The 20,780-nt window shown below is 39.2% G+C and overlaps 1 protein-coding gene and 2 pseudogenes across 1 annotated transcript in view; all 3 read right to left on the minus strand.

Annotated features, from left to right (window-relative positions):
• Positions 1-19,972, minus strand: part of LOC121497717 (phosphatidylinositol 3,4,5-trisphosphate 3-phosphatase TPTE2-like) — an 82,696-nt gene extending 62,724 nt beyond the window's left edge. Inside the window, exons 1-7 of the mRNA XM_041767457.1 lie at positions 19,914-19,972; positions 17,065-17,115; positions 15,625-15,786; positions 14,234-14,353; positions 12,434-12,533; positions 12,230-12,293; positions 11,410-11,474 (exon numbers count right to left, since the gene is read on the minus strand). Coding sequence (XP_041623391.1) covers positions 11,410-11,474; positions 12,230-12,293; positions 12,434-12,533; positions 14,234-14,353; positions 15,625-15,786; positions 17,065-17,115; positions 19,914-19,972 — 621 coding nt within the window. The remainder of the gene's footprint in view (positions 1-11,409; positions 11,475-12,229; positions 12,294-12,433; positions 12,534-14,233; positions 14,354-15,624; positions 15,787-17,064; positions 17,116-19,913) is intronic.
• Positions 1,367-8,239, minus strand: LOC121496957 (annotated as a pseudogene).
• On the minus strand, positions 9,050-10,273 carry LOC121496958 (annotated as a pseudogene).
• Positions 19,973-20,780: the final 808 nt, after the last annotated feature.

Here is a 20,780-nt window from a genome sequence, read left to right on the forward strand (position 1 = left end):
AGGAAAACTTCTATGAGGCCAACATTACCATGATACTCAAAACAGATAAAGATGCTACAAAAAAGAGGAGAACTATTGGTCAATAGCCCTGATAAAAAATAGATGCAAAAATCTTCAAGAAAATATAAGCAAGCTGAATCCAACAATACATTAAAAAAATCATTCCCCATGATCAAGTGGAATTTGTTCTCAGGATGCAATGGTGATATAATTTTTGCAAATCAATGTGATACATCACATCAGCAAGAGAAAGGATAAAAACTCACAATACAGTAGGTTTAGAGATAACATACTTCAATATAATAAAGTCTATACGTGAGAAACTCATAGCTAATATCATATTCAAAGGTGGAAGACTGGGAGATTTTATGAATGAAGAGACTTCTGAGGAAAACAATCAAATGGATGAACTTCATATGTCTCAAGCTGAGAAAGATTTATATTCTGAAGGAAATAAAAAATACAGGCCTTGGAAGCAGCAATTCTAACTATCAGGAGACAAAAGAATGAGTAGGATCCAATACCAATAGAACTGGGGACATTCTCAGAATCATATATAGAAAAAGATGACAATGCTACAGAAATATTAGATGCAGTCCTCCTTTCATATACAGTCCTACTTTAACACTGTATGAATTTTTAATGTAATAAAGTAGACAATATTAGTTACACAAGATAAGCAGATTGTAAAATAAAGTACTTTACAGGATGAATTATAAAAGAGTTGTTCATATAGAACTGTGAATTATCAGCTGTTCTGGGTTTTCTTAGTACTGATTTTTGGGGAGGAGGCAGGGGGCCTCTCATTAAGTTAGTGGTTTATGTATATAGATTTTTTCAAAATTTAGAATTAGTTTTATTTTATTTATTAAAAAGGTTTTATTTATTTGAGAGAAAGAGAGAGGCTGTGTATATGAGTGGTGGGATAGGCAGAGGGAGAAGGAGAGAATCCTCAAGCAGGCTCCTCACTGAGGCCAGAGTCTGACCCAGGACTCAATCCCAGGACCCTGAGATCATGACCTGAACAAAAACCAACAGTCAGGTGCTTAACTGACTGAGCCACCCAGGTGCCCCTAGAATTAGATTTCTTTTTTTTAGAATTAGAATTTTTAAATAGAGGGATCAATTACTATTTTTAAACCTTTGTTTTTTTTTTGTTCTTTAATTAGAAAAATTATTTATTTCTGCTCCTTTCATACATCTTATTGTGCAGAAACAGTCTCACACATATCTGAATAATGTACTGTCACACTGTTTAAAGGCAAAGCACCATAGTTAAAGCTGATCAGAGTTCTCAGCTTATGGGATCTCGCTTCCTGATTTTACATTTATTTTTGAAAGTCAGAAATGTCATCTTCACAAAATGTTAAGGGGGCTGTAAGAAATAATCACTTTATTCAATATTATAGTTGTGGAAATGGGAGTATATTTTCTTTAAGAAATGAAAAACTAAGAAGAAAATGCCACTAAACATCATTGGTGTGTCAGTACAGGCCAGCAGGAGAAATATTGTGAGAAATTTGTCTCTTTGATACCAAGAAGACATTCTAGTTCAAGCTTTAATATGATTCCTATTTCTCACGAGATGCTTCTTTTCTGCTGCTTCACTCTTTTTCCATATTTCACATCAGAGGATTGGTACAGCCTTTAAAACTTCATTAACAGGAGCAAATCCAATATCCACGGATTTCTTGTCAAAAGGCATTTTTTAACCCATCAGGTAGCCCGGCAGTTTCATTCTATGAATAGCCATGAAAAAACTCAATAGGACACAGACGAATCCAATGAATAGAAGAAGAAATCTATTGAGTTTTGGAATGTTTGGTGCATTCGATCGGTCCAGGATTATGAAACCTAAACCTCCCATTGTAAACAGGAAGCTGGATGCAAGTCCTTCCATAATATACTGTCCATTTACTCTGTAGGCCAAGAAAGCTACTGGTCTCTGATGTCCATGTTCATCAGTCATAGAACCAACACTTGGAGGTTCAACAATAACATCATAAATTATTCCTTCGTGATGAGGAAGTAAGACACCACCACCAGAGCGTACACCGTCGTGGCCAAGGCATGTGCACCCAGGGCGGCTTCTTCAGCTTCAGGCTGGGGCATTCGAGCACTAAGAACGGGAGTTCTTACTCCCGGAGCCTAAAGCGGGACTCGATCCTGGGTCTCCAGGACCATGCCCTGGGCTGAAGGCAGGCGCTTTTTTTTTTTTTTTTTTTTTTTTTTTTGGAGATGAGACAGTTTAATAGAGAAATAAGCTTTGGACAGCCTCCTGATCAGAAGGGAGCCTTTCTTGGAGTGAAAGGCCATTATGGAGGCTAAGGGCGCCAAGTAGGGAGGGAACAGCATGGGAGATGGTACCAGGAGTGCCTGTGCTCAGCAGGTACTGGCAGAGCCTGGAGTGATGAGTGGAGTGGCTTTCTCAGGTAAGGGGCTGTGCTTCTGATTGTATTTGCATTTGCATTTTCCACTCAGGGCTATCAAGATTCCAGCGATGCACAGGAGCCCTCCAAAAATCATCCCGCCCAGCTGCAGGCTTTCCCAGTCATAGTAGAAGGGACTGTCTTTATCAACCAAGTCATTGGCTTCCAAGGCAGGCAGGCCTGCCAGTTCATGGTACGGCTGCAGAGGGGAGCTGAGAGCAGAGCGCAGATCTGGAAAGGCTCTTTAGTTCTTACTCTTAGGAGTACAAGGTCTCCGTGGTGGTGGCGGCAGGGGTTTCTCTCCTATTTTTAAACCTTTGGAGAGTATTACATTTCGTTTATATATATGCCAGATAGCTTTTTGTCTTGTCTTTTTCTGAAAGCTCTAGTAGTTTTCATATTTTGGTCCAACATTTTACCATATGAATTTTATGGTTTCAGGTTAGTTATATATTACTTATAACTATACATTACGTATATGGTTCTCTTACATAAACAGGAAGATAGAAAAATTTTCCCTTAGGATAATATATGTATGTATTATATGTAATATAATGTAGTATATACCATATAATATATAACATACATAATATAGCCTGCAATATAATACATATTGTGTAACATAATATATAACATATATAACATGTTACAGGTTTATAGAAACTATTATATGTAATATACAACTCAATTATATATAATTATATATAAATTATCTAATTTATAATTTATAAATATAATTTATAGAATTCATAATTTATATATAATTACATAACAAACTAAAAATATATACTTTTATATATGCAGCCCGGGTGGCTCAGCGGTTTAGCGCCGCCTTCAGCCCATGGTGTGAGAGACCCGGGACCGAGTCCCACATCAGAGTCCCTGCATGGAGCCTGCTTCTCGCTCTGCCTGTGTCTCTGCCTCTCTCTCTCTCTCTGTGTCTGAGAATAAATAAATAAAATGAATAATAAATAAATAAATAAATAAATAAATAAATAAATTTATTCGTGAATAAATAAAATCTTAAATAAATAAATAAATAAATGAATAAATAAAATCTTTAAAAATATATATACTTACATGTTACATATAATATGTTACATATTGTATATATTATACAAATTTGATTATATTCGCATATTGATATATACATGTTACATTTATATATTATATAACATGTACTATATTATATATATTTATATAACATATTATATTATATTTATGTGCTGCCGAAGTGAGCATTATATAACATATTATATATAAATATACGTGTATTATTCTTAGAGGAAAAGGTTTTATTTTTCTGTTTCTATAAAAGATGAATTTGTATTATATATTCTATAAATAAATGTATATTTACATGTAATATATAACATACACTAAATGTATGTAACTGTATAATTTATATATGTAATTATATATTATATATTGTGTAGTATAATATATATTATATATAAATACACATATTATTCTAAGGGGAAAATGTTATATTTTTGTGTTTCTATAAGAGATGTGTATATATACAAATATATTTGCAATATGTATTTATAAATAGAATAAAATATACTATTTAATATTATTTGTAATTTTATATTATACAAAATTATGTACTATGCAGTATATATATTTAAATATGTACTATTCTAAGAGGCAAATGTTATTCTAATATATTAATATCAATTTATTATATAATATGTATAACTATTATCTAATATCTATTATATTATTATATATTATTGTATAAATATTCCAAGGGGGGAAATGCTTTATTTTTCTGTTTGTATAAGAGATGAATACAGTGGATACTTTTTTTCTATTGATAATGCTGGAGTTCATCTTTCTCAAGGCAGTTTCTTTCTGAGTATATATATTCCTTGACTTATGATGGGGTTAGGTCCCAACAAATCCATTTCAGGTTGAATATATTATGAGTCAAAAATACATTTAATACATCTAAACTATCCAACATCATAGGTTAGCATAGCCTACCTTAAATATGCTCAAAACACATTAGTCTACAGTTGGACAAGATCATCTAATATGAAACCTATTTTGCAATAAAGTATTGAATGTCTCATGTAATGTACTGAATACTGTACTGAATGGGAAAAACAAGAGTGGCTATAGAGGCACACAGTGGTTGTCAGGGTATGTAACTGTTCAACCTTATGATCATGTGGCTGACTGGGAATTGCAGCTGTTGAGAATGTCACACCACAGATCACTAGCTTGAGAAAGGATCAAATTCAAACTTCAAACTATGAGGTCTACTGAATATTTATCACCTTCACACCATTGTATCACTTTCACATCACTGAGCCTTTTTATTTTTATTTTAAATTCAAGTTGGTTAACACATATGTAATATTGGTTTCAGGAGTAGAATTTAGTGATTATTGTTTGCATATAACACCCAGTGCTCATCCCAACAAGTGCCCTTCTTAATATCCATTACCCATTTAGCCCATCCCCTACCCATCTCCCCTCCAGCAATCCTCAGTTTGTTCTTTTAACTATAGAGTCTTTTATGGTTTGCCTCCCTCTCTGTTTTTTTTTTAAATTTTTATTTATTTATGATAGTCACAGAGAGAGAGAGAGGCAGAGACACAGGCAGAGGGAGAAGCAGGCTCCATGCACCGGGAGCCCGACGTGGGAGTTGATCCCGGGTCTCCAGGATCGCGCCCTGGGCCAAAGGCAGGCGCCAAACCGCTGCGCCACCCAGGGATCCCCTCCCTCTCTGTTTTTATACTATTTTTCCTTCTCTTCCCCTATGTTCACATATAACATATATGTTTCTTAAATTCACATTAGAGATAATGGTTTTTATGGTTGTAAACAATTGCTTGCAAAATCATATTTGTCTTCTCTGACTTCTTTCTTTTTTTTTTTTAAAGATTTTATTTATTCATTCATGAGAGACACACACAGACAGAGAGAGAGGCAGAGACACAGGCAGAGGGCAAAGCAGGCTCCATGCAGGGAGCCTAAAGCGGACTCGATCCTGGGTCTCCAGGACCATGCCCTGGGCTGAAGGCAGGCGCTAAACCGCTGAGCCACCCAGGGATCGCCTCTCTGACTTATTTCACTTAGCATAATACACTCTAGTTCCATTCACATTGCTGTAAATCTTGCCAAGATGTCATTATTTTGATGGCTTAGTAATATTCCATTATATATATATATATATATATCATTCCATTGTAATATTGTAATTATTGTAATTGTAATATTCACCAATGGTATGTGTATATATATATATATACACACACACAGCATTCCACAGTTATATATATATATATATATATATATATATATATGTATATATATATATATCACTCCTTCTTTATCCATTCATCAAGGGACAATAGCCAAATTATGGAGAGTCCAAAAGTTGAACCTTTTATTTTTTTTTTTATTTTATTTTTTTTTAGTTGAACCTTTTAAAATCAGAGCCTGTCTATAATTCAAAATCTGCTCCTTGTGAAATCTTGGAAACTAAGTTGAAATATCAGGTTAAGCACATTCCAAGAAATCTGTTCAAACTAAAATTCTTCTGTCTATTGTTGTGGTGCTTGAGAAAAAGGCTTCATGATTTATGAGAAAATGTGTTTTATCTTGGAAATTATGTTCAAACATTAGCTTACTGTTTTGCAGAATGAATACTTATTAAGCAGACATGAGACCATCTCAGAAGAACTGGGCAGGTTCACTGGTCTTCTGCTTGCTTTTCTAAACATTTGTGAATCTTATATGTTTCTAACATATTCTAGAGTATGCAAAGGTCAAAAGGATGAAATATACCATTGTACTGGAAGAATTAATGGTCATTTTAGTGATATAAACTAAATAACTAAGGTTTAGGGGTGCATATAAACCACCATAATTTGTATAACATTTTGAAGTGCACTAAATATTTTTAACGTGATTCTTCAACAGCCAGTATTCTTTTTTTTATCAACATAAAACATAATGATTACTCAAAATGCATTATTTTTAATTCACATATTTAAAGGTATTTGTACAACTTCCTTGTCAAAATTACTGGCTGCCAAATTTATACCTATTTCTTCAGCTATATCTTTTGATTTTTAAAAATTTCTGTAGGGTAGACGTTTAGAATGTAACACTTTTGCTGTCTTTGTAAAGTGGTGTATAATTGTATGACTTCTGTATATAAACTGAATGCTTGGGCTTTTTTTAATATAAAGATTTTATTTATTTATTTAAGAGCGAGAAAGAGAACAAGAGCACACAAGCACGAATGAGGTACGGGCAGAGGGAGAGGGAGAAGCAAACTTCCCGATGATGAGGGACACCCCCCCAGCCCTCAGATTATGACCTGACCTAAAGGCAGCTGCTTAGCCAACTGAGCCACCCAGGTGCACCTGAATGTTTGGGCCTTTTTTTTTTTTTTAAGATTTTATTTATTTATTTGCCAGAGAAAGAGGGAGAGAGCACAAACAGTCCCCTGCAACACACAGAGAGAGGGAGAAGCAGGCTCCCCACTGAGCAGGGAGCATGATGTGGGGCTCAATCCCAGGATCCTGGGAAGGCAGACACTTAACCAACTGAGCCACCTAGGTGCCCCTGAATACTTGGCTTTTAATATAGGATTTTAGAAAGCAGTGAATATTAATGTTATAATGAATAAATATAAGTAATATGTAAATGTTGTAAGAACTGTACAACAATATTGAATGAACCTCAGATTTTAGGCATATAAAGCCAGCCAAGAAAAGATGTATTATATGATTCCACTTATGTGAAATTCAAGAAAAGGTAAAATGAATCTGTGGTAAAAGATGTTAGAATAATAATTACTTCCAGTGTGTTGGGATATTGACTGAAAAAGAACAAGAAATGTTCTACATATTGATAGGGGTGTTGGTTACATGCATATACACCTATATATAATTTTATCAAGATCCACTTAAGTGCAATTTATAGTATTTGTTATGTCTTAACAAAAGCATAATTATATATGCATGTTTATATGTAGACTTAGGTGTATATATATATGTGTGTGTGTATACATCTGTATATAAGATATAATAACATCATATAACAGATACTACAAATTGCACTAATATGTACCAATACACATATGCAAACTTCTTTTTTTATTTTTTTTAAAGATTTATTTATTTATGATAGACAGAGAGAGAGAGAGAGAGAGGCAGAGACACAGGAGGAGGGAGAAGCAGGCTCCATGCAGGGAGCCTGACATGGGACTCGATCCCGGGACTCCAGGATCACGCCCTGGGCCAAAGGCAGGCGCTAAACCGCTGAGCCATCCAGGGATCCCTGAAAACTTCTTAAATAATGGCTTTTAACTGGAATTTCAAACTAAATATCATTTTATGTTTGAATTAAATAATTATGGTGAAAAAATTTAGATTTAGCCATCTGGACCTAGTTTAGATGACCGAAATTTTGTTGGTAACATCCAAAGTGTCATAGTCAGGAGCCAGTGGAATATATGCTTTCTTCTCTCCATGAAGCCTGATCAGGGCATTGACTTTGGCCACATCAATGTCACAGAGCTTCTTCACAGCCTGTTTGATCTGGTGCTTGTTGGCTTTTTTTTTTTTTTTTAATTATTTATTTATTCATGAGAGACAAAGAGAGGCAGAGGGAGAAGCAGGCTCCATGCAGAGAGCCTGACATGGGACTCAATCCCAGATCTCCAGGATCACGCGCTGGACTGAAGGTGGCGCCAAACAGCTGAGCCACCCGTGCTGACTACGGTGCTTGTTGGCTTTGACATCCACAATGAACACAAATATGTTGATGTCTTCTATTTTCTTCATGGCTGACTCAGTCAGTAGTCAGGGGGAACTTGATGGCACAGTGGTCGAGCTTGTTTCTCCTAGGGGCACTCTTTTGAGGATATTTGGGCTGCCTTCAGAGATGTAGTGTCTTGGGCTGTCAGAATGTAGGTGATCTGTGGGTCTTCTTTCTTTGGTGACTGTGGACATCTTTCAGCACCACGTTTTTGACCTTCAAAGCGTTTGCCTTGGTTTTGGGAGGGTAAGGGGCTTCTTTCTTTGTCTGGTGCCATCCTCATTAGAGGATGAAATAATTTCACCCACAAACTCTAAAGCAGTATGCCTCCACTATAACTCCACCTAAGAAAACTTATTTTATTTATTTTATTTTTTCCTAAAAAGAGGTTTTTATTGCCTTTGGTCCACAGTCACATTTCACATGATCTCTTGGTTGGGCTGCTGGATGGGGGCCAGTCCCTGGGGAGGACCTCCGCTGGGGGTCCCTGTGCAGTACTTGGCAGAGGAATGGGGACAAGTAGGGGGTTGGGGGTGGGGCGGAGGGGGACCCCCGGTGGCTTTGCCTCAACCACTTGGAACTCTGTCATTCTGCCCGGGGCCTCAGTTTCCCCACCAGCCCTTGGGGGCAGTGCTAAAGAAATTCGGTCCCTCACAAGCCCTCAAGTGATTCAGGCCATGGCCCAGCCCTCCCCTTCCTTCCACCCCCACCCCTACCACTGCCCTGCAAAAGAACATAATTTTTCTTTCATTAAAACTGCCTGAAACTTCTGTGGGTACAGAAACCACAAACTGATCAGAGAAAAGGGAAGGGAAAGAGAAGCAACCGGAAACCATTCAGGGCTGGTCCCAGCCCGCGGGGGTCTTCCCACCCCCCCCCCCCCCCCAGCTCAGCCCCAAGCCTGCTGGCAGATCTGCGGCGGGAACCTTGGCAGGCAGACCCCCGCGTGCCCCGGTACCCCTGCCCCACAGGCCTTGGGCGGGCAGCGCGCAGACAAGGAGAAAATCAAGATGAAAAACAGAAGAACCCCGACACCGCCCAGACTGATGTGGGGAGGCCCCCCCGCAGGGCGCCTCAGTAGTCGGCCTCCTCCTGCGGGTAGGGGGTGCGCTCCGGGGCCTCCCCGGGTCTGGGCCGCCGCCCGCAGCCCTTGCAGCCCCATGCGCCCCCCGGCCCTGCGGGCAGTACTTGGGGGTCGTAGATCTGCCGGCCCAAGCCGAAGACCTGGCCACTCTGGTTGGCGCCCGAGTGTAGCCCATCCGCAGGGACATGGAGGAGTTGTCGCACTTGTCCGTCCCCAGCTTGGTGTCCTAGATGTGCCGCCGGGTCCCGGGAGCCGTCATGCCCACCTGGCTGGCACACTTGTTTGTGCCCATCTGGAGGCTGATGGTTGAGTGGTCCCTGGGGGGCAGGATATGGTTCTTGGGTTCGTACAGATGCCTTCGGGTGCCGTAGGCCGTCATGCCCGACTGGCTGGCACATTTGTTGGTGCCGATCTGGAGCCCGATGACGCACTGGCCCGCTTCTGGTGGCGTCGTCGAAGTTGCTCCTGCTTCTCCGAGTATTTGACCCCAATGTCCACGCCACTCTGCAGCCCCTGCGTCTTGGCCTTCCCCGCCAGGGTGAGAAGAGACACCTGCACCTGGGTCATGTTCCCGCTCTCAAACAGGTCGTTGGCCTCCAACAGGTCCACGGGGTTCATGCCGTAGCTGACCATGGCCTTGATGAAGGTGGACAGGTTTTCCAGCTGGTGCCAGTTCTGCAGGGAGCGGTTGATCTTGAGGACGGAGCCTGGCTGCAGCTTGCTCATGAGTGTGCACAAGATGACTGTCTTTCAGACCTTTCTGGAAGTCGGGCCGGATGGAGAGGCCCGTGAGCCCCTCGATCCAGCTGCGGAGCTCCGCCTCCTTCTGGGGGTCATACTTGGACAGCAGCCGGTTCTTGACCTCGGCGGACAGCCGATACGAGGGCCCCTTATTGAACTGCATGGAGCTCACGGCCGGCGGGACCGGACGGGACGGGTGGCCGGCGGGACGGAGGGGCGGAGGAGGAGAACACATATTTTAGGATATCTTTTATTTATTTATTTATTTATTTATTTATTTATTTATTTATCTATCTATCTATTTATCTATTTATTTATGATAGAGAGAGAGAGAGAGAAAGAGAGAGAGAGAGGCAGAGAACCAGGCAGAGGGAGAAGCAGGCTCCATGCAGGGAGCCCGACGTGGGACTTGATCCCGGGACTCCAGGATCGCGCCCTGGGCCAAAGGCAGGCGCTAAACCGCTGCGCCACCCAGGGATCCCGAACACATATTTTAAATAAGAATTCTCATCTTTCTCTCCTATGCTAGACTATAAAAATGTCCATAATTTGTTGCAATTCTTGCCATCAAGAAATGCAGTCTGTTCTGCTCCTTGAATCTGGACTGAATTGTAATTTGCTTTGTATCACAGAATGAGGTAGAAGCCACATTATACTAGTTTTGAACCTGCTCCATCAGGGGCTATGCATTCTTTTGCTTGCTGCTTATGGGATCTCTGACACCACCACCATAGGAACAAGCCTGAATTAGTCTGCTGGAGTGTGAGACATCACATGGAACCATCCAACCATTTAATTTTTTTATTTTTTAATTTTTTAAGATTTTATTTATTGTTTGCTTATTTAGAGAGAGCACACACATGCAAGTGAGCAGGAGGAGGGGCAAAAGAAAAGAGAGAAAAACCTCGAGCTGGCTCTGTGCTGAGTGTATGAAATCCAACACAGGTCTCCATCTCATGACCCCGAGATCATGACCTGAACTGAAACCAAGAGTCAATGCTCAACTGACTAAGCCACTACCCAGGGGCCCCTCCGACCCTGCCATTTTAGAATAGCTGATCCTCAGATGCCAACCAAGTAGCTGCCCACAGATGTATGCATTAATCCAGATTGTCAAACCTGTCCCTGACCAGCAGAACCACCCACTTAAGCCCAACCCAAATTCACAAACCACACTATCATGAACTAAGAAAATGGTTTGTGCTATAAGTCACTAGGTTTTTTGGTGGTTCATTACATAGCAACTGCTATCAATCCATTATAATTCTTTACCTGAGAGAGTAAACTTGAAACACTATGGGCTAATATTAAACTTATGACTCCACAGCCTATGTTTACTGAGAATTATGAGTATTTGTTAAATACCCTTACCTTAATGGGATTCCTGTAGAAAGACTCCTTTCCAGAAGATGGGAATGACATGGCAATAATATGCTCTGGAAGTCAAAATAGTCACTATTATGAATGTCATTATAAATATGAAACAATATATGAGAACTTATATATAATCAGACTCCTTTTTCATAGAAAAGGACTTTCTGGATTGAGAATGATAGGGAAAAAAGCTACCTCTCAGGATAATGAAGATAACATATTAAATTATCCAGTATAATCACCATTAAACTTACATAATGTTCCTAAGAATCAAATGATTCCAGCCATATGGGACAGATTTGTGTTGACTGGTCATGAGAATTTATTTCCTATTTAAATACCAAAGAAAATAAATAAATAAGTGCATACATACATACATACATACATACCAAAGAAAAATGAGAGATCTGAGCTCCAGCAATGGAGGGAACTCCCAGGGTGCCTTTCAGTGCTCCTGACTCAGAAAACTGAGACCCCTTATTCATTAGGGTTTTAGAAAGAGAACAGGTCTGTCTGAAATCCTTGTGACCCAGGAAAACTTCTAGAACTCAAATTCTAAACCAAACAAAGGAGCCAACTGGAAATCCATTCAATTTCCTGTATGGTATCAGTCCTGATTTAAGAGGACAATGCAGATTTTCCATTGTCAGGGGTAAACTACAAATATATTGTGCTACCATAGATGCTCATGTCTTCATGGACAAAGAATGCTTTGAAAGAATATGACTTAGAAAAAGGAAGAACAAAATGAACATTATTCACACACCAGAAAGATCTGAAGTTAATATAAGTAAATCAACAGTTAAACTTTACAAACCAGTAACATAAGTGAGGTCTAAGTCAAATCCATCCTTTTTGTATCGCCGTTTGTTTCCTGAAACCTGAGAGTTTAAAACAATCGTTAATTTGTAGCACAAAAATCCACATAAAAATATAGACTATTATATAGCTATCTATAACCCTTGTCAGTATTTCCTGAAACAAATATTTTCTGAATCATAAACATGTTTTGTCTGCTTACCATTCTTCTGGTCAGCATTTCAAGATGTCTCTTTTGATGAGCCAGATGAAAAACTCTTATCAGAATGATAAGTCGTAGAGGTCGAAATAAAATTGTCAATCTAATAGCAAAAAGATTCATCTTTGCTTTAGAGACAGGATTTTGCCAACATGGATCAAGTCTAGAGCTGTAGTTCTTAACCAGAGGTGATTCTGCACACACACACACACACACACACACACACACACACAAACCCTCACTAAGCCTCCTATCCACCCACTTACAGGATACTTGGCAATGTCTGGGATATTTTTGGTTGTCACATTGTGTATGAGGGTGTGCTACTTGTATCTAGTGGGTAGAAGCCAGGAATGCTGTTAAACACCAATCAATGACAGGACAATCCTTCTAACGAACTATCTGGTCCAAAGTATTAATAGTGCTGAGGTTGAGAAACTCTGGTAGAAAGAAATAGTTATATGAATTTGTCGCTTACACTTCTGTGATTCAAGATGAGCATTTTTCAATCATTTTCTCAACAAAAAGTTCATTTCCCATCAAAAGATTTTCCCATAAGAAGGGCTCTTGTTCACTTTTGTTATTCCCATCAGTAACAGAGGCTCATTATACCTGCTAAAATATATCAGGCAGGCAGCAGATTGAGATACTTCCCAAGTGTGCTAGCTGGTGTCTCTCTTCCCATCAGGACAAAAAACAAAAACAAAAACAAAAACAAAAACATGATGGCAGAGAATTGGCAGCAGAGAATTGGCAATTTGGATATATGCTTTTCTAACTTGAGTGTACATATGATTCAGTAGGTCTGAAGTGGGGTCTGAGGTGTTTTTCTTCTCGCATTTCTAGTAAGTTCTTAGGTGATACTGAGGCTGTCAGCCTGAGGACCATACTAGATCCAGTTATTTTAAAACAACTGCAAGCCTGTCATATAATATCAAATTTTGTTGGGACCTGAATTTAAGTCCTGAGCTGCTGGAGTACAGGAAGAAGCAAGCTGTTGGACTAATGAGTGAGCTGCCTAACATCTGTATCCCAATATACACTTGCTCCTTTTATTCCATTGCCACAGTAGCAAGAGGAAGAACAGGGGTGGGGAACCTGGGGGGAGGGAGCCATCAGTCTCTCATACACATTTCAGTTTCCTGATACCTAAACAGTTCTAACTTTGCCTCAGCTTTCCTCATTTTAGCCATACTGCAAAATTCCACCTCCATGATGTTACCTATGTTACCTTGTTTTCTGTTCCATTTGCTCTTTCTTAGAGCATGGGTTGACTTGGTAATTACTTTGGGATGCTTCTCATAGCAGTACAAAATAGCTTTACATGTTTTTAAAAAATGAATCAAACTTACTCTTCTACTTGTACTTGAAGAAGATTTGAGTCACTCAAATTTTTAATATGCTCAAACTAACTGATTTATCCTCTTGATTACAGGAAAAACCCATGTGTCAGGAACTTATGATTGAAGCTCAGTGGGAATTCAGTGGGAATTTCAAAAAGTAGAGAAGTTAAAGTGAGCACAATAGGCAAAGTCCCAAGTTTCTTCCTTAGGGGCTCCATGTTCTTTAGTCAGCTAAAGGTACTGAATCTATACACCCTTTACTCTTCCTTAAATAAAACCATTTTTTTTTGTTTCCAAATACTTAAATTTACCAAAATATTTCCTTTTTGGCAGCTTATTTGGCACAGAATCAGCACATTCAGACTTAGAAAGATTATAAAAAAATAAAACTACAGAAGAGACCCTCCCCAGAAATAGAAAAAAATTAAAACTTTAAGAGAAATGAACATATGTTTCTTACCTGGGAATAGTTTTAAGAAACTTAAAGTCATAAAACATATAAATTATATCAATCAGTAGAGTCACTACAATAATGACAGCATCTAAGTAGTTAAGTATATCAGAAAAATATCGTTGAATCCTGTAGTATAAAACAACAAAAAATAGTAGTTTATGCTCTCCCAATGAAGAGATAAGAATATTTTAAGAAATTATTTGACTCATCCTATTAAGAATTCTACTTTAATGGATTCTTTAAAATGCATACAAGACTAGACTAAGGGGGAAAACATCCAAATTCTATCTTATTTTATACATACAAATGACAAAAGCATCAATATGGCAATTTAAGTATAGTAAAAGATATAACCAAACCACCGAACAAGAGGCAAGCATTCCCTTCACATGTTGGGTGAGAAGGGTGGGCTGTGTGGCAGGACTACTGAACAACAGAAATTAAATGTGTCATAGCCCTAGAGCAACTGGGCTGTGAGGAGTATGTAAGAGAAATTTGTGAGAGGGAGACAGGTCTAGTAATTTAGCTTGCAAACTCATCATCTGGCTTTGTGCCTACATAGAATTCCAGGAGGCTTGTGGCCTCTCCCGTGCAAAGCTGAACTTCCATCCACTTTGCCTTCCTCCCCAACACTGGCTCCTTCAGCCAAGAGCACAGGTGCTCAAGGGAACCCTCCTTCCAATTTTGGGGTAGCCCCTCTCAGACTCTGAGTAACCTGGGTAAAAACTGTCCTTGGTTCCAAAGTATAAGTTCAGCAGGAGTGGAGACAAGTAGCCTTCTGAAAAGCTTTGGATGAAATGAGGCTGGGGAGTTAGTCCCTGACTCCCACAGCTGACATGTTCCAGGGCTTGGCTCACTTCATTCACCTTTTCATAAAGCCAGCAAGCAGAGAAAATTAACTGCTGCCTCACCACCAAGCTTCATCAATGGAATAAAGATGCCTCAGGTCTTTTGTGTACCTTACCACAAATTTTTATTTTAACTGAGGTAGAAGGTTTTCATGATCTATTATCTAGTATTTGATATACTGTCAGCTTTTATTTAGATTCAACTCTTCCTGAGATTTAGATTTATACTTCACACACATGTTCCTCTTGATAACGTGCATGCATGCACATTCATTGCCTGGCCCTACTCTACAAACCCTTTAAACATTACCTGTTAAAGGATCTACAACACATTGCTACAAACTAGAGTGCCAGTTGCAACAATGATATTAAAGCCTAATCTAGTTGAAATTGGGATTTGGATTACTTTCTTGTTGACTATGCCTCAGAGGAGAATTATTTTGATAAAGAAGGACACATTTATTGGGTTGACTTGATAATTACTTTGGGATGCTTCTCATAGCAGTACAAAAGAGCTTTACATGTTTTTAAAAAATGAATCAAACTTACCCTTCTACATATACTCGAAGAAGAACATCCAAGAAAAAAAATAAAGCAATAGCTAAAGAAATTGAACGATATTCCAAAGGAATATGCATTGTTCTCTCAGTGAAAAGTAGATCTGTGATGATGAGGGATAGATCCACAAAGATCAGCAAAATTCCAAATATTCTACAACAAAAAAATTGAATAAAAATAAAGTGGTGTGCACTCCTAAAGTTAGACTAAATTAGGCCAATGATATGATACCAAGATGTCGTTTAGGATTAAATTGTCCACTGGTAGGGAATACTGGGTTGCCTTAGAATCTCAAAAAAAATTATTAAGTTTTCACCAATGGAAGCAGTTGTTAGAGAATTAAAATTCCCACACCACCATTTCACATTATCATGCCCTTTTATAAAAGACAGGTCACACTAATACTCCAAGATAGCACAGGCAACCTGAATTAAAATTACACATCTACACTTGTAAACTCTTAAATCTGAGAATTTCTTTAAGGGGCTTCTACCAACTTATAATAAACAAAATCTCATTCATATTGATAATTTTGACAAATTTAGCAATAAAAACCAAGTGAGAACATGACTAACATAAGCTCTTAAAAGACCACTTTGACCAGTAAGATGTTTTATCAGTGATATTTTCAACATGTATATGATTATATATTAATAGATGTATTTAGCACAGTGCTAGGCACATGAAAAGGAATTAAATTCCATAAATATATATATGATTGAACTCTAAAGTACCTCCTAAGCCTTTCTTTCATATATTCTAAATAGTCTTCATAAACTAATTACACTACTTGTATAATCTATAAAGATAAATCATTAGTTTTCAAAATACTTTTTTATAATTGCAATGCAAATTAAAATATAAATTTAAAAGGGAGCAAGTATTTTGTGTGACTCTGTATCATAACATGCAATCTTACTGTCATGTGGAGAAGCCTAAATAGAATGATTCCACAATTAAGGAGTACTTCTAGGCAAATAAAGTGTTCAATAAAAACATTTAAAGAATTTTAAAAAGCATGCTTCATTAATTCTACTTTTACAGGTAGGAAAAATATGTTATTATTAGGCTTAGATACCATTTCTTTACAATTCTTTTTTATAGATATATTTTTAAATTTTTCAATTTAAATTCAATTTGCCAACATATAGTGTAACACCCAGTGCTCATCCATCCATCAAGTGCCCTCAATAGTGCCCATCACCCACTCACCCCATCACCCTACCTCTCATCCCCATTTCTTTACAATTCTTAAAGTTAAGCTTAAACCAAAATCTCAAGACAAATTATATTACATTAAATGGGACACAAGGGCTATTTACCAATATACTGACAGTGGAAATGTGTTTTCCCCCCTCCCAGATCCTTTATTATTAAAAATATTAAATATTATGTGTAATTACCTCCTTTTTTTAGAGGAGTCTCACATACCTGAACATGAGTGATGATACAAGTGAGTATACCACTCTCTTAATCACGTTGCTGCAAAAAGAAGTAAAAATTAAATTCCTGAGTTTTCAAGTTTACCACAGATTTCTTCTAATATATAATATGAATTTAGTCAATAAAACAGGCCTTTGTAAATATAGTTTGAAAGAAAGTTCTTCAGAGGTTACACAACAAAATGTTTTTTAACTAAGATTTTCACTGTTCAGCTTCATGATTTTTAAAAAAACTTTCATATGTCAAATAAATGCAAATAAAACTCTAAACTGTGTTTAGTAACATTTCCCTTGCCTGTAAAGCACCAATCCGAAGTGTATGGTTTTATTAAAGTTGGGATCATCAACTAAAGCAAGATAACATGGAGACAGAAAGGTATGGTAGAAGAGATCAGTGTTCCGTTTCTCCTATTAATGAGCTGTGGGATTCTGTGCAAGTCATCAAACCTTGGCCAAATCTGTTTCCATTGCAGTAAAATAAAGGACTTAAGGGATGGTCGGAGAGTAAATGATACTTTTATGATATTCATCTCTTGAAAAAAGACATCCATGACCACAACATGTAATCATTAATGGGAGTCACATTGGGGCTGCAAGATCACTTTGGAGATAAGGAATCTTAGTAAGATACATTTCAAAGGAGAAACACTGTAGAGACTGTGCTCCTTCCATTAAGAGGAGGAGGAGGACCCTGTCTGATGGGGCCTGCAGTTAGCCTTATTTTACCCTATGGCTGGAGACAAGGTAGCCACTGAGGAGCATATTATTGCCCTGTTGAGGCCTGTAACATAGGACCCAGATTCCACCCAAAGTGGCATTAGCGCCAAAGCAGTGCTCATAATCTGCACCCAAGACTGGACTGGAAAATGGAGAAACAGATGCTGAATAGAACTGAGCATTGCCAAAATTGGCTACAGATGAATGCTATTAGGCTAACTCGAGATACAAGAGCTCCCTGCTCTCTCAAATTCTCCCTCCTCCCCCTGCATCTACCACCTCAGCCTAGGCTTAGGAAGCTGAGGCTAACATGGACACATGACTGATTGGCCAAAAGAGGGGATTGCCCCGAGGTTGCCGTTTTCTTAAAACATGCCCTTTTTGGGGAATGGGGTGACTGGGTGATGGGCACTGAGGGGGGCACTTGACAGGATGAGCACTGGGCATTGTACTATATGTTGGCAAATCAAACTCCAATAAAAAATATACAATAAAACAAAAAACAAGAAACCACATCCTTTTGATCTGACACAGACTGGATCTCCAGGTGGTGAAGAAATGTTATAATAAATCTGAACTTGGTTGACAAAGTGCCCATACAGGATCCATGCCTGACAGAATCACGAGGCACAAAGGGGAGGCTTTAACTCTCCTATCCTTTTGAGTGCCTCCCAAAACTACTCCAAGTAAATATATAGCTGAGATATTTTTTAAAGAGTGTGCTAAGCATGTGCACCTTCAAACAATGTGGGTGGAGTTTGCAGGGAAAGAACTGTGACTCAGTAATTCTATATATAGGAGGACTGTTTGTATTTGAAAAGAACAGACAAACACCGTCCAGCATGCCATGACTCAAAGCATAGCAGTCACATGCCTCTTCTAAAAACAATTACTCAAAGAAGTACCAACTGAACAATGAATCAAAATGAAGAACTCAGGGGGATCCCAGGGTGGCGCAGCGGTTTGGCGCCTGCCTTTGGCCCAGGGCGCGATCCTGGAGACCCGGGATCGAATCCCACATCGGGCTCCGGGTGCATGGAGCCTGCTTCTCCCTCTGCCTGTGTCTCTGCCTCTCTCTCTCTCACTGTGTGCCTATCATAAATAAATAAAAAAAAACAAAAAAAAATTTTAAAAAAAATGAAGAACTCAGGAATAAGGAAGATATCTTATAGAGACAAGGTGTTAAGAAATCATAAAAATTCAGAACTGTCTAAATAACCGTTGTTAATGTAGCGTGTGATAATATAAACAAAGGATTCTAAAAACAAGGATAAATAATATGAAATCCTTCACAATAGCATGGCTTTAATATTGCAGGTTTTCAGGTGGCTTCCGGGAAGATGGTGGAGTAGGAGGATCCTATGCTCATGTTGAGCACACCAAGATAACAACCACATCAGTGTAACTAATGCAGAAAATGACCCAAAGACTGGCAGGAGACATCTTCCACAGTTCATTGTAGAGAGGAGGCTACATTAAAAAGGGTGGGTTGGGGCACCTAGGTTGCTCAGCAGAAGGGTTTCTGTCTTTGGCTCAGGGTATGGTCCTGGTCCAGGGATCAAGTCTTGCATGGGGCTCCCTGTGAGGAGCATGCTTCTCCCTCTGCCTGTGTCTCTACCTCTCTTTCTTTATCTCTCATGAATAAATAAAATCTTTTTAAAAAGTGTAGGTGGGGTGGAGATGTGGTCAGAAATAAAACTCTTGCTGAGACTAACCACAAACAAGAGGGACCCCACAAGCATGGAAGAAGGAGAGGAGTAGACTCTACAGCAGGTACCCCAGACGTGAGGGACCTGCAATATAGGAAGACGAGTCCCATAATATTTGGCTATGAAAACCAGTAGGGCTTAGATTTGGGTTTGCACAGCTAGAAGGGCTTAACTCAGGGCACTTTAAAAATCAGTGGGCTTAGTTCTGGGAGAGTCAGAGGGCAATAGGAAACTGAGTTCCTGCCCTTAAGGAGCCAGAATAACAATCTGACTGAGATAAGCATAGAATCAGCAGTTTGAAAAGTACCTGGGGTATAGTGAATATTTATTTACTAATCTTGGAGTATGTGCTCTTTAAGCAGCCTAGATAACCTGGCTCTTGTGGGAACTACTTAGAACACTTTACATTTACCTTGCTAATATCGTGTGCCCTACCCTCATGTTCTCTTGTGGGTCTGCCACGTCCAACATGCCCCACTGAGAGGGCCTCCCCTCAAAGGGACAAGTGCCCTGAGAAGAGGGGAAGATAACTACACACACCAGTTCCACTGCAGTCCCAGTAGCTGAACCATATAACTAACTGGCAGTGCAGAGTGCCCTGTCAACCAATTCATATGCTGCCCAAGTAGATAGACTGGAGGCAGGCATCTGAACTACTGGCCCCATCCACCAACAAAAACCTCCCAAGGGACAGCACAGGGAGAGAAACCAACAGTTTGGGGTCACTGCAGTTCTGGTAGAGGGATTGGGGGCAGGTATCTAGGTAGTCTGCAGGCCCCATCCACCAATCAAAGACTATCAAGGTACAATATGGGGGAAGGGTGCCCTGAGTTCAGTGTGATTGCAGCCTCAGCAAAGGGGTTGAGGGCAGGCATCTTGTCTAACTGCTGATATCATCCAAGTGCAAGTCCACAGCAGTCCCAGACTGACCCCGTAAGAGCAGAGTGACCAAACCATGCCTACAACAGGCAAAGTAGGCCATTGGAGCCAACTGGATTTATGGAAAATGAGGCTCAGCCTACAATAGTAGAATACATGGACTCCACATATGAGAAACCCCTGAAGCACCTGTTTCTGGTAAACAGGCACCACAGAACCTCTTCTTCATAAGACCACTAATTTCTTTTTTTTTTTTTTTAAAGATTTTATTTATTTATTTATGATAGACACACAGAGAGAGAGAGAGAGAGGCAGAGACACAGGCAGAGGGAGAAGAAGGCTCCATGCATTGGGAGCCCGATGTGGGAGTCGATCTCGGGTCTCCAGGATCGCGCCCTGG

This window comes from Vulpes lagopus, chromosome 8 (assembly GCF_018345385.1).
Source record: "Vulpes lagopus strain Blue_001 chromosome 8, ASM1834538v1, whole genome shotgun sequence".
Lineage (NCBI taxonomy): Eukaryota > Metazoa > Chordata > Mammalia > Carnivora > Canidae > Vulpes > Vulpes lagopus.